General features: G+C 40.5%; 1 protein-coding gene across 1 annotated transcript; it reads right to left on the bottom strand.

Annotated features, from left to right (window-relative positions):
- Positions 1 to 1,025: 1,025 nt before the first annotated feature.
- kcnf1a (potassium voltage-gated channel, subfamily F, member 1a) lies at positions 1,026 to 5,272 on the bottom strand. The gene has a single exon (XM_073056920.1). It carries the CDS (start codon positions 4,660 to 4,662, stop codon positions 3,214 to 3,216), a length of 1,449 nt encoding a protein of 482 aa, XP_072913021.1. The 5' UTR covers positions 4,663 to 5,272; the 3' UTR covers positions 1,026 to 3,213.
- Between the last annotated feature and the right edge of the window lie 8,192 nt (positions 5,273 to 13,464).

Here is a 13,464-nt window from a genome sequence, read left to right as displayed (position 1 = left end):
TATAAATTTTATCATAAGCTGTTTCAATAAAAGTCATCTCCATCTTACAAATGTTTCATAACGATATGCACATAGTCATCACAACAACTCCAGTCCCATTGTTAACTGTTGTTGAGCAACTTCCCTCAGTTCTTCCTTTGGCAATGGCAGAGCTGACCTCCCACATCAAGTCATCATCAACACCTTCACTACAATATGAGCTTTACACTTGACATCCAGAATATAAAGACCATCTACGTGCATACCTCCAGTTAACAACACTGCCCCTGACAATAACAATCCGTATTGATAACCTGGAAAATGTGGACTGTCTCCCATATCATGAACGTTACCTCTCAATGAAGGCACATTACATCAATGACAAAAGATCTCATTGCCCGCAGTGCAACAGCTCAGCCTTTGTACATTTGGGAAAATGAGTGTTTGAAGATCTAGACTTTAAATCTAGGACAGAAGAAGAGCATTTGTTGTTTGGCTTGTAATAACTACAGTGAAAATAGCTTCCTTATGTAACTATCTGAAGTAATACCCCAGTGAAGAAGGAGTCACAGCTGACAAGAATGAGGAGCCCATGATACAAACACATGAAAACAGACCCAAAACCCAACTTGACGATTTGAACCACCAAAATTAGGATGTGGTAACACAAAGTTCAGATAGACATGCTTTGTGATTACTCCCGCTTTGTATTGATGTATGCAATTTAATATCAAAGAATATAAACTTTGTCATAAGCTGTTTCAATAGTACCTGACAAAATAATTTTTCATATGCATGAAACATGGTACTCAGTTGCATCAACACATTGTACTATGCCTGTGAAATACATTCCACTGATCAAATATGTTAAAGTTGTAGCATTTATTGATAGAAAGATTAGGAAATGAATTTGTAATAAAATCTCACCTACAAGCACCACCTTGGTTAATAAATAATGCTAGTGCAACAAGCATACCATTGTTTATTAAATTTTACTCATCTGGAATTAACTGAAAAGTGAAATTTAGCAGTCATAGAATGGTGCAATGTTTCTTAAAGGTTAATTGTCTTTTTTAGTACTTTCACAATGAGCTTTTATTTTTTTCTTTTCTGATGTTTACCAGTTGATTTCTCACACAGAGAGATTAAGAATACCTTTATTTGTCACGTGTACACCGAAACATCAAAACATACAGTGAAATGTGTTGGCTGTGTCAACAGCCAATACAGGCCAATGATGTGCTGGGACAAGCCTGCATTTGTCACCATGCATCCAGCGTCAAGATAGCATGCCTACTAACGCTAACCCATATATCTTTTCGAATGTGGGAGGAAACCAGAGCACCCGGAGAAAACCCATACAGCCACTGGGAGAATGTACAAATTCCTTACGGGGAGCAGTGGGAATTGAACCCCGATCTTCAAATCGCTGGTGATGTAATGAGTTACTCTGATTACTATGCCTCCTTGAGTTGCAACAAATTATGGGTTAAAGGATAACTTTTAACTGGACTAGGACACACAAATGTAATTCAGTCTCCATGTAAAGTTAATTATTCTGTTCTTATTTACATATTTTCAACATAAATTCTTACGCCTGTGACATTGTCTATTTACATTTACCATCTCAGTGATGGCAGTGCAATGTGGCAAATTACATAATACATTTATTTTATAAATCTAATATGCATAGTTTTAAGGTTTAATACATAGTATGCTAGATACATCTGATATATTTGGACCATATTCCCATATTCCCAAATACAGTACATTATAATTGTAAAGCATGATTTCAAGCAACAATGGTATTTTCAGAACTTCTGAATAATTGAATATACAAAAATTGTACAGTTAACAAAATCAAGCAGGAAATATTAACACAGATTTCTGTCAATAAGAACTGCACAGTGACAAAAGTAGTTCACATAGAAAGAATATAACCACTGTACAACAGACCTAATGTACATTCAAAGGTATATAACATATTTGTCAGAACATAATGATGGGTTGGGACAATATTTCCAGTACTGATGAGTAGTAATTAAGTGGTTCTCAAAATTAATAAAAATTGTAGAATTTTATTCTTATAAAACAATAATTATACAACTGAGACATGTGCACATATACTTTACTTTTCTATTTAATAGAGTAATTAGTGTCCTTGTTGGAAAAACATTGTAAATTTGTGGTTCTTATCCCAGGTAAATTATATCATCTGACCAATAGTTATGATCTGACTTTCTATAAATGTATTGAAATCAACTCTAATAGAAGTAAATTATTTTGGCATATGCCTCACAGTGAGTCCATTGCATGAAGTTTAAATATTTTGCTTTTGGTTTGGGTTTTTAAATATTAAAAATTCAAAGGTTCAAAGGTCATTTAATGTATACAATATACATCCTGAAATGCTTTTTCTTCTAAACCAAATTACATAAGCCTGTGTTGCTCCTTTTTTCTGCAATATGGTACTCTTTACTTCTGATCCAATGCCACCAACAAAGACATTTCAGGTCTTAGCTGACCTATTAGGCAAACATACACCTGTACATAATATACTCTGCTTTGATTTTTAGTTCCATTATTTTTATTCTGTCCCCTTTCTTGCAGTTTGTAGCATGTTTGGTGCAGTATTAAAGACATTTATTTATGAATTTGCAAAATTATTTATAACATCTGACAATGTTCATGATCAACTATTACCAAAATTTTCTCATGTTGCCTCTGTGCCCGTGATAAAGGTGATACTTATACTTTATCAAGAGGTCGTGATACATAATTTATGAAAACCTGTAAATGTAATCACAGCGTTAAACCACTTCCAATAGATTTGTTGTCAAGTTTTTACGTGGGAATATTATTTGTCCAGCATTATGTAACTATGCAAGGATCTAACACTCCATTCATATAATTAAAATCAGATGTTACTTTATAAATACCCCATAAATCACACCTGTCTCTCTTTACTACTCACGAAGTCTCATTTTCTAAAATGTCAAAAATATTAATATATAATCATCGATGCCAAATAATCACCATATATGTGTAGCTCATTGTAACGCTAAATAACATTGACAGTATTGGATGTTCCTTTATATTTTTGTATAAAGCATGCATAGTCATAAATGTCTGCGGCATCGATGTTTGGCGACAGGTAAGACGACAGGAATGTCATTCCGATGCACCTAATAAAATTGCACGTTTCCCAATCTGTTTTGATAGCAAACTATCAGTTCATTTACAGCTCTGAAGTCTGTTTCGATGCAGTTTTTCCTCTGATAAGAGCGGAATAAAAGTATCAGTGTACGTGTTCAGAATACTCTTACTGAGCGAGAGGTTACTGGTTTTGGTAATCACAATATCCACATGTTGATGCCTGGAATCCTCGGAATCTCTGGCCTTGGCATTCAATTCCATTAGTTCAAGCTCGTGTTTTGCAGCTGTTTCTAACACTTTCTGCTTGTTATAATACCTGACAAAGTTATTAATAATGGGATGAATAGGCAAGGCAATAGCTATGATGCCGCAGAGAAAGCTGATGGCCGCGTTGAGCTTCCCCAAAATTGTCTTTGGGTAAATATCCCCGTACCCAACGGTAGTCATTGTGATGATAGCCCACCAGAAGGACTGCGGTATGCTTTTGAAGAGCGTTTCGGGGTGGCTCTGTTCCATGGTGAAGCCTAAAGCCGAGAACACGAAAATACCAATAGCCAAGTACATGAGCAACAGGCCCAGCTCCTTAAAGCTTCTCTTCAGCGCGTAGGTGAGGGTCTGCAGACCGCTGGAGTGTCGAGCCAGTTTAAAAATCCGCGCTATCCGCATGATCCGGAGAGCCTGGATGGCTTGCTGCACGTTCGTCAACTCCATCAGCGTTGCCCCGACCGTGGTGAGGATCAGGCTGACGTAGAAAGGCAGAATGGCCAGCACGTCTATGATGTTCATGAAAGCAAACGCAAATTTCAGCTTGTTGGGCGCTGCGAGGAGCCGGAGAATATACTCGGCTGTGAACCAGCCGATGCATGCCGTCTCGATAGAATCAAGGGCCGGGTGCTCCACCAGGCTCCCCTCCTCGTCCAGCACCTGGAGCTCGGGAATAGTGCTCAGGCACATTACCACGGAAGAGATCAGAATAAACAGGAAAGACAAGACGGCAATCACTCTAGCCGGACAGGACGAATCGGGCTTTTCCATCAGTTTCCAGAGGAATTTCTGAGTTTTGCCCCAACAGGTATCCGCCGATTCCCCCCTGTCGGCCAGGATAATCTGCACTTGCTTGGCGATTTCTTCCAGCTCGTCGTTCTTCTCGCCCAGCAAGCACTTGCAACACTCATCCAAAAAGTCCACGTCGATCTTCCAGAAGTCCAGCTCATTTTTGAAACAAATGGGGCAAATACCCTTCTTTATGTGTATTTCTCCGAAATAGTACACTTCCATCACACACTTAAAGGAATCTGGATCTCGGTCGAAATAGAACTCTCTCTTACTTGGGTCGTAGTCGTCGCAGAGGGAGGAAATGGCTTCGTACCCACTGCAGCGGAGGAGTTCTGCCAACCGACTCTCCGGGTAACGGTTCACAACATACCCGTACAGTAGGTGACGGACCCCGCCGATGTTTACCACCAGCTCCTGATCGTCGGAAGCTTCTGATTCACTCGAATCTGGGCTTCTGGGCTCCGTCCCCATGGTTTACCTACCTTACACTGAGACAAGTTCAACAGCCACACTTCTCGCTCCTTTTATGAATGTCTGAATTCGATAACTTGCATCGACTGCCTCGCTATTTCGTAAAATTTATAGATAGAAAATGTAAAACAAACCATTACATTAACCTCTGGAATGCAGTTGAAGGGAAACGCTATTCATGAAATACTGCGAATGAAACGTTTTAGATCAAAATTCACCAAATCTGTCGCGCTGAAAGTTGGAATCGCCTACTTATAAACCTCCCCCAGAAAAGCCATCCAAATACCTTCGTACGTCATCATCTGGCAGTCGATTAATAGAATATATTCAAATTAACCAAACACGCGGCGTTCTGTCAGGTCGCTAATCTCACGAAACCAGAACAAAACTATACCTCACAAACGTGGAGTTTGAAAAGGACTGTTTCTCCTGCGGGCAGTTTGATAAACGGGCAATAAGCTGATAACTTGTCGGCAGAGTCAGTGCGTATAACGCAATGAGAGAGGCAAATTTTATCACCGCAATCCACAGCCCCCGAGAATGTCAACAGTTCGGTTCACAAAAGGTAACATAATCTGTCTCCTGGACGCGTACTGAAATTCTTCGCATCCACCACATTTGAGCAGCTAGAAACCAGCCACGCACCCTGCTGGTGAAACAGCTCCACGGCGTCTGAAAATAATCCAGGAATTACTGCTAACTCCATCGCGCTTTTTTCATGTTTCATAAAGCAAACACTTAGGAACCAGAAAGATTTAACAAACTTTATTGCATAGCGGTAAAAAAAATACGCAGCTACAAGCCACACAAGGCGCACGTGTTATGTTTTGCTGAACGAATTCGATGATTTTTTTTCTTCCGTTTGGTGGTGTACAAGCTCGTTGATCGCCTTTAGTCCGACTGATTATTCACATGTTTCGTTTGCAACATAAAATTCTTCTGTGAATTCAGGAGAAGAGAAGTCGATTACTGGAGTGTAGAGTGGAACATGTTGGTGGACTCCTCGGATCTGTATAAAATAGCATGCTCGTTAACTGCGTAGGTCAGGCTTAAATTAGCATAGATGAAGAGGTATAACTAACGGAAGCAATCTGAAGTACAGTAATTATACCATAGTAAACATAGAAACATAAAAGACGGAGACGGATATCTGGCCCTTCATGCCGACTTTGCCATTCAATAGGATCATATCCTTTATCTGAATATTTATCTTTCCCCATACTTCTTGACACCTTTTGTATCTAGAAATCTAATTCTGTAAATATATTGAGTAACTTAGCCTCCATAGGCTTCTGTGACAGAGCCATGCTGACTATTACTAATCATATTATGCCTCTCCAAATGTTCATAAATCCTGCCTCTCAGGATCTTTTCCATCAACTTACTGAAGTATAATTTCCTGGGCTATCTCTACTCCCTTTCTTGAATAAGGGAACAACATCCGCAACCCTCTAATCCTCCAGAACCTCTCCTGTTCTTATTGATGATGCAAAGATCATCACCAGAGGCTCAACAATTTCCTCCCTCGCCTCCTACAGTAGCCTGGGGTACATCTAATCCAATCCCGGTGACTTATCCAACTTGATGCTTTCCAAGAGCTCCAGCACATCCTCTTTCTTAATGTCTATATGCTCAAGCTTTTCAGTATGCTGTAAGTCATCTTTACAATCGCTAAGATCCTTTTCTGTAGTGAATACTGAAGCAAAGTACTCATTAAGTACCTCTGCTATCTCCTCCGGTTCCATACACACTTTTCCACTATCACACTTGATTGGTCCTATTCTTTCACGTCTTATCCTCTTGCTCTTCACAGACTTGTAGAATGACTTGGGGTTTTCCTTAATCCTGTCCGCCAAGGCCTTCTCATGGCCCCTTCTGGCTCTCCTAATTTCCTTCTTAAGCTCCTTCCTGCTAGCCTTATAATCTTCTAGTTCTCTATCATTACCTAGTTTTTGAACCTTTTGTATGCTTTTTTCTTCTTGACTAGATTTTCAACAGCCTTTGTACACCACGGTTCCTGTACTCTACCATCCTTTCCCTGTCTCATTGGAACGTACCTATGCAGGACTCCATGCAAATTTCCCCTGAACATTTGCCACATTTTTTTCTGTACATTTCCCTTAGAACATCTGTTCCCAATTTATGCTTCCAAGTTCCTGCCTGATAGCCTCATATTTCCCCTTACTCTAATTAAACACTTTTTTAACTTGTCTGTTCCTATCCCTCTCCAATGCTATGGTAAAGGAAATAGAATTGTGATCACTATCTCCAAAATGCTCTCCCACTGTAAGATCTGACACTGGCCAGGTTCATTTCCCAATACCATAGAAACGTAGAAAACCTACAACATAATACAGGCCCTTTGGCCCACAAAGCTGTGCCAAACATGTCCCTACCTTTGAACTACCTAGGCTTTACCCATAGCCCTCCATTTTTCTAAGCTCCATGTAGCCATCCAGGAATCTCTTAAAAGACCCTATCGTTTCCGCCTCCACCACCACCACCGGCAGCCCATTCCACGCACTCACCACTCTCTGCGTAAAAAACTTACCCCTAAATCTCCTCTGTACCTATTTCCAAGCACCTTAAAATTATGCCCTCTTGTGCTGGCTGTACCAGATGAAGTACAGCCTCTCTTCTTGTAGGCTTATCTACATATTATGTCAAGAAACCTTCCTGAACACACCTAACAAACTCCACCCAGTCTAAACCCCTTGCTCTAGAGAGATGTCAATCAATATTTGGAAAATTAGAATCTCCCACACGACAACCCTGTTGTTATTACACCTTTCCAGAATCTGTCTCCCTATCTGTTCTTCAATGTCCCTGTTACTATTGGGAGGTCTATAAAAAACACCCAGTAGAGTTATTGACCCCTTCCTGTTCCTAACTTCCACCCACAGATACTCTGCAGACAATCCCTCCATGACTTCCTCCTTTTCTGCAGCCGTGATACTATCTCTGATCAGCATTGCCATGCCCCCACCTCTTTTGCCTCCCTCCCTGTCCTCTTGGAAACATCTAAAGCCCGGTGCTCGAAGTAACCATTCCTGCCCCTGAGCCATCCAAGTCTCTGTAATGGCCACAACATCATAGCTCCAAGTACTGATCCACGCTCTAATCTCATCCACTTTATTCATAATACTCCTTGCATTAAAATAGATACTGTACATCTCAAACCATCTGTCTGAACACGTCCCTTCTCTGTCATCTGTCTATCCTCCCTCTCGCACTGTCTCTGAGCTTTCTCTATTTGTCAGCCAACCACCTCTTCCTCTGTCTCTTCAGTTCAGTTCCCAACCCCAGCAATTCTAGTTTAAACTCTCCCCAATAGCCTTAGCAAACCTCCTTGCCAGGACATTGGTCCCCTGTGATTCAAGTGCAACCCGTCCTTTCATGCATCTCTGGTTCCCTAACGCAGTCCCTAAGGAGCTGCAGCTTGATGCATCTGGCACAGATGTGGCCGTCCAGGAGGCCTGGAGTCTCCAGGACTTCCGACATCTGACACCGAGCACAGAACACCGGCCTCACACACATACTTCTTGTCTGTACTCCACACAGGCAACCTACCTCACCTCGACACGTTATCACCAAAGCCCCGTTGAGCCAAAGCCCTCCTACTCTGTCTCCCTCTACTCCAAAGCCCACTCTTCTGAAACCCGCTCTATAAAGCTGTCTCCTACTATCATTTGCCAACTATCATTTGCTTTCTTAAATATTTACTTCATCTGTATGTTTGATTTCAGTGATTTCAAGAATCACTATGATTCTTGAAAGGTTCCAGAAGACTGGAAAATTGCAAATATCCCTCCACTCTTTAAGAAAGGAGGGAGGCAGAAGGAAGGAAATTATAGGCCAATTAGCCTGACTTCAGTGACTAGGAAGATGTTGGGTTCCATTATTAAGGGTAGGTTTTGGGGTACTTGAAGGTGCATCATAAAGTAGGTCAAAGTCAGCATGGTTTCCTTAAGGGGAAATGATGCCTGATAAATCTGTTGAAATTCTTTGAGGATATAACAGGCAGGATAGACAAAAGAGTCAGTGAATGTTGTTTACTTGGATTTTCAGAAGGCTTGTGACAAAGTGCTGTGCATGAAGCTGCTTAGCAACATAAGGGCCGATGGTAATACACTATAGGAAAGATACTTACATTGGTAGAAGACTGGCTGATTGGCAGGACCCAAAGAATCTAAATAAAAGGGAGCTATTCTGGTTGGCTGCCAGTGACGTGGTCCTCTGCAGGAATCCATATTGGGACAGTTTCTTTTCATGTTATATGTCAATAATTTGGATGATGGAACTGATGGCTTTGGGGCCAAGTTTGCAAACAATACAACGATAAGGGCATGTAATGTTGAGAAACCAGGGAGTTTGCAGAAGGACTTGGAGAGATTGGGAGAATGGGCAAAGAAATAGTAGATGGAATATAGTGTATGGCCATACACTTTGGTAGAAAGAATAAAGATGTAAACTATTTTCTAAATGGGGTGAAAATTCAAAAATCAGAGGTGTAAAGGGAATTGGGAGTCCTTGTGCAGGATTCCCTAAAGTCTAACTTGCAGATTGAGCCGGTGGTAAGGAAGGCAAATACAATATTAGCAATTACTTCGAGAGGACTAGAATATAATAGCAAAGATAGGATGCTGAGGATTTATAAAGCATTAGTCAGTCAACAATTGGAGTATTGTGTGCAGTTTTGAGCGCCTTAACTAAGAAAAGATGTCCTAACATTGGAGAGGTTCCACAGGAGATTCACAAGAAAGATTTCAGGAATGAAAGGGTTAACATATGAAGACCACTTGATGGCTGTCTCTGGGCCTGTGTTCACTTGAGTTTAGAAGAATGAGGGGGAATCTCATTAAAACCTATGGAATATTGAAAGGCCTAGACAGAGTGGATGTGGAGAGGATGTTTCCTGTAGTGGATGAGTTTAGGACCACAATGCACAACCTCAGAATCCATTTAAAACAAAAAGATGAGAAGATATTTCTTAACCCAGAGGGTGGTGAATCTGTGGAATCCATTGCCAGGAATAGCTGTGGTGGCCAAGTCATTAAGTATATTTAAAGCAGAGATTTTTAGGTTCTTGGTTAGTCAGAGCGTCAAATGTTACAAGGAGTCGGCAAGAGAATAGGGTTGAGAGAGATAATAAATCAGCCATGATGGAATGGTGGAGCAAACTCGATGGGCCGAGTGGCCTAATTCTGCTCCAGTGTCTTGTGGTCTTATGGACTGGTGTACAGTGACACCCAGGTTCCTCTGTGCATCAATATTTTCCTATATAACCACCATTTATATAAATTTTCATCCAAAGGGAAAAAAAGACATATTTACCCACTTTATAAATTTCAAATATAAACTTTATTCTCATTTAAAAAATGCACAATGATTAAACCAAAAGAAGACATTGTTACATTCTACATCACGGTCAATATATTTTGTACTGTTAAAGTAAGCAAAACTTAGCACAGTTGCCACCCATGTAGCCAAAATTTCACTGTTTGAAGTTACTGTTAGATGAAGTTTGTTGCATGTTCTATGTTGAGAAAGGAAGTGGTTTGCAGCTCAAAGTATAAAGTTGTTATATGTATTCAAGTACATGGTAAATACAACAGAACTGAGTTCTGAGTTGTTCTATTTTTTCATTGTAAATCAGAAAAGCATGCAAATGCAATTCCCCACTACCACAAATTTTGCAGTCAAGAATCTCACGTTGGGGAAATTGCAGGCATAAGTACGCATGAAGTGTAATAGGATAGTCTTGTCCTGGAAGAATCACCATTAATGTGGTCTGCTGGAGTGAGTGATACAGCCTTCATTGTTTGAGAGCTTCCCTATTCACTCAGCTCCTCCATGTGCAACAGCAGAGGGATCCTAGACAGTGGTCCTTCCCCACAGAGCCATTGCATTGGCTGCACCAAGTTTTGGTGCATTCCTCAGCCTATAGGCCTGCAAACTGGAATATGTCAGTTAGCAGTATTCCCTTACAGGCATCCCACTGTGCTCTAAGACCAATAGGTTTCAAGCACACCAAAGGAACATCTTTCACCAAGCTGATAACCTTCCAGTAATATTTAATGTCTGTCTTGGTGTGTAATCCTGGGACCAGTCCATAGATCAGAGAATCATCTGTTATGTAGCTAATGAACCAAGATAAGGACCTTTGCATCCTTCTCCAAACCCTGTAGGCAAATCTACAGAGTACAAAAAGATGAGTGACTGTCTCTTCCCCACCACCACCATCCCATCGGCAGCATGAGTTGAGGATGATATGTTATCTGTACTGGAAGGACCTTAATGGAAACGCCTCTCACTGCCAGCCAAATGAGGTCTTGGTGTTCATTGTAAGATCTGGCAATGAGACACTTCTGAACAATTTGCTCAGGGAATTATTCCACTGCATTTATAATAGGCTGTGTCCCACAATATCTGCAGTACATTCTGTGCTGACCACTGCCTGATGAACTTCTAGTCAAAAACGTTTTCTTGGAAGAAATCTTCCACAAAGGACAGGTAGAACAGCAATGTCCAACTGAATGGGACATTGTGCTACAATGGGGCCAGAACTATCCTCGGCAACACCAGGAACAGGGAGAACCTCACTACATAGTGACACTTGGTGCCCACGTACTTTGGATCAGCATAACAAGTGAATCAGCACTCAGGGTGGTCATCAGGATGAGAGAAATGTTGGATACACTTCCCCCCGCCCCTCATTCTCTCAGGAGTTGTACACCTTGACCCATTTGACCTGTTCCATTATGAACCCCCCCCCCCAGATAAACTGGAAGACAGGTCGAGTAATTACCTTGGCAGAGGACCAGGGAACAGGCCACACTTGAGAGTACATCAGGGATGACCAAGTTTTTCCTAGTTATTGACAGAGAATGCAGTTTTCATGGACACTGTTTTTGCTTGTCCCTCCCAATCTGTTGCAACCAATTCTTGTTGTGCACATCAGCCCTCTGAACCAGATCCTCAACACAATTAAGTAGTTGGTCCTGACAGTAAAGGGAATGTTGGATCATTTGGGTCATTTGCTAAAGAGAATGGTCTTGATCTTACCATGGTTGACTCTAGTTCCCAATGCCAATTTAAAAGAGTCAGAGACTGATTAATCAGCGAAGTGACCATGGATTTGAGCAGAAGATGGCAACATCATCTATGTTTAGGGAGGTTTTGACCTGTGTGCTTCTATTGTCTGGCAACATCATTCCTCTTATTTTCACATCTTTCCTTTTGGATTTGACATAGGGTTCTTTGCAACAAACAAGACAGGGGAGAGTGGACAACCTTACCTGACTCCAGATTTGATGGGATGCAATCCATCTCCTACCTATTCATTTGTACTGCACTATGGATATCTGTGTAGAGCAGTTGGATTTTTGATTCCATTGCTAAAACCTATTTCGGAGAGCCCGTCTATGTCACATACCCTATCAAAAATCTTCTCTTGTTCTAAGCCAACCATGCAGGCATCCACCCCACTGCCCTGAACATAGGCAGTTCAAGCTGAGCAGTGCAGAAGTTTACCTGCCAAGTACAGCACAAATTTAATCCAGGTGGATCACCTGTCCCAGAACAGACTTGACCCAGTTGGCAACAGCCTTGGACAGAATCTTATAATCCACCTTCTAGAGTGAAATGTGTCTCCAATTCTTGAAGTCCTCCCTCTCCCCCTTCCTATGTTACACCAAAATTAGTTGGCTTTTTTAGCAAAAAGGAAGTTCAGCAGAGCTTGCCAGTAATTCTTATATTCCCACCATGAACTTGTAATGAAAAAAATGTGAGCTGTTATAGACGGCTTCATGTTCTGGCTTGCAAAAGCAAAAATTAAAGAACTAAGATTGAGAAATAATTGCATGCTTCTCTTTTAGTTAAAATGTTACAAAAGAAAGATGAAGAGCAGTCCTCACAATGCTCAAAGCCATCGGTCAAGCAGATTTCACACTCTATTAACTATTAAATCCTCAATACTGTTGACCTTGTTGGTGAAGTCTTTCATTGTTTCTATTATGGTTATTGGGTTTATTGAGTATATCCACAAGAAAATGAAACTCAGGGTCGTATATGGTGACATATATGTATCTTGAAAATAAATTTACTTTTAACTGTGAACCATTGTTCTAGACAGGTGATTTGAGATCAAACTGAGAACTTGACATAATCTATCTCCAGTGTGCTCCTGTGAACAACGTGATTATAAACTTTTTTTCACTAAGATATATTGTGCCATAGGTGACTTGTCATTTTAATACAAGTATCAAAGAGAAGAATTCAATGCTCTTTGTCATGCTGCTGCATGCCTAACCTTTTCAAACAATTGTCGATAACACACTTTTGTCTTTAGAATTAGCCTCCATATAGCAGTCACCTAAGACAGTTTTAACAATAATGTGATGAATAATATCCTAATTTTAAAATATGTTAAGTCTGCAGGTGGGTATATGAACATGTTTTTTGGAAGGAAAAGAAAGCTATGATAACTATTCATGAAGTTGCTTCTCCAATTCTTTTTCTTCTCATAGCTTTGATCTTCCAATTTTATACTCGGTGTGCTTTCCATAACTTTTCACCTCTTTTCATCACTGCTTCCAGCGTTTCCATCTAATTTCTTTTGTTTCTCTCAGTTTGGAAATGGAATTGGTTTATTATTGTCATGTGTATTGAAATACAGTGAAATGTTGTCTTACATACTGTTAAAACTGATCAAATTATACATAGTGCACTAAGATAGACCAAGATCAACTATAACAGTACAGAAAAAAGTATAACCGCAACAGAGAAAGTGCAAAATCATAT

The sequence above is a fragment of the Hemitrygon akajei genome, chromosome 9 (assembly GCF_048418815.1).
Source record: "Hemitrygon akajei chromosome 9, sHemAka1.3, whole genome shotgun sequence".
Classification (NCBI taxonomy): domain Eukaryota; kingdom Metazoa; phylum Chordata; class Chondrichthyes; order Myliobatiformes; family Dasyatidae; genus Hemitrygon; species Hemitrygon akajei.
Note: the sequence above shows the minus strand (reverse complement) of the source record. Positions and strands in the feature narration are given on the sequence as shown.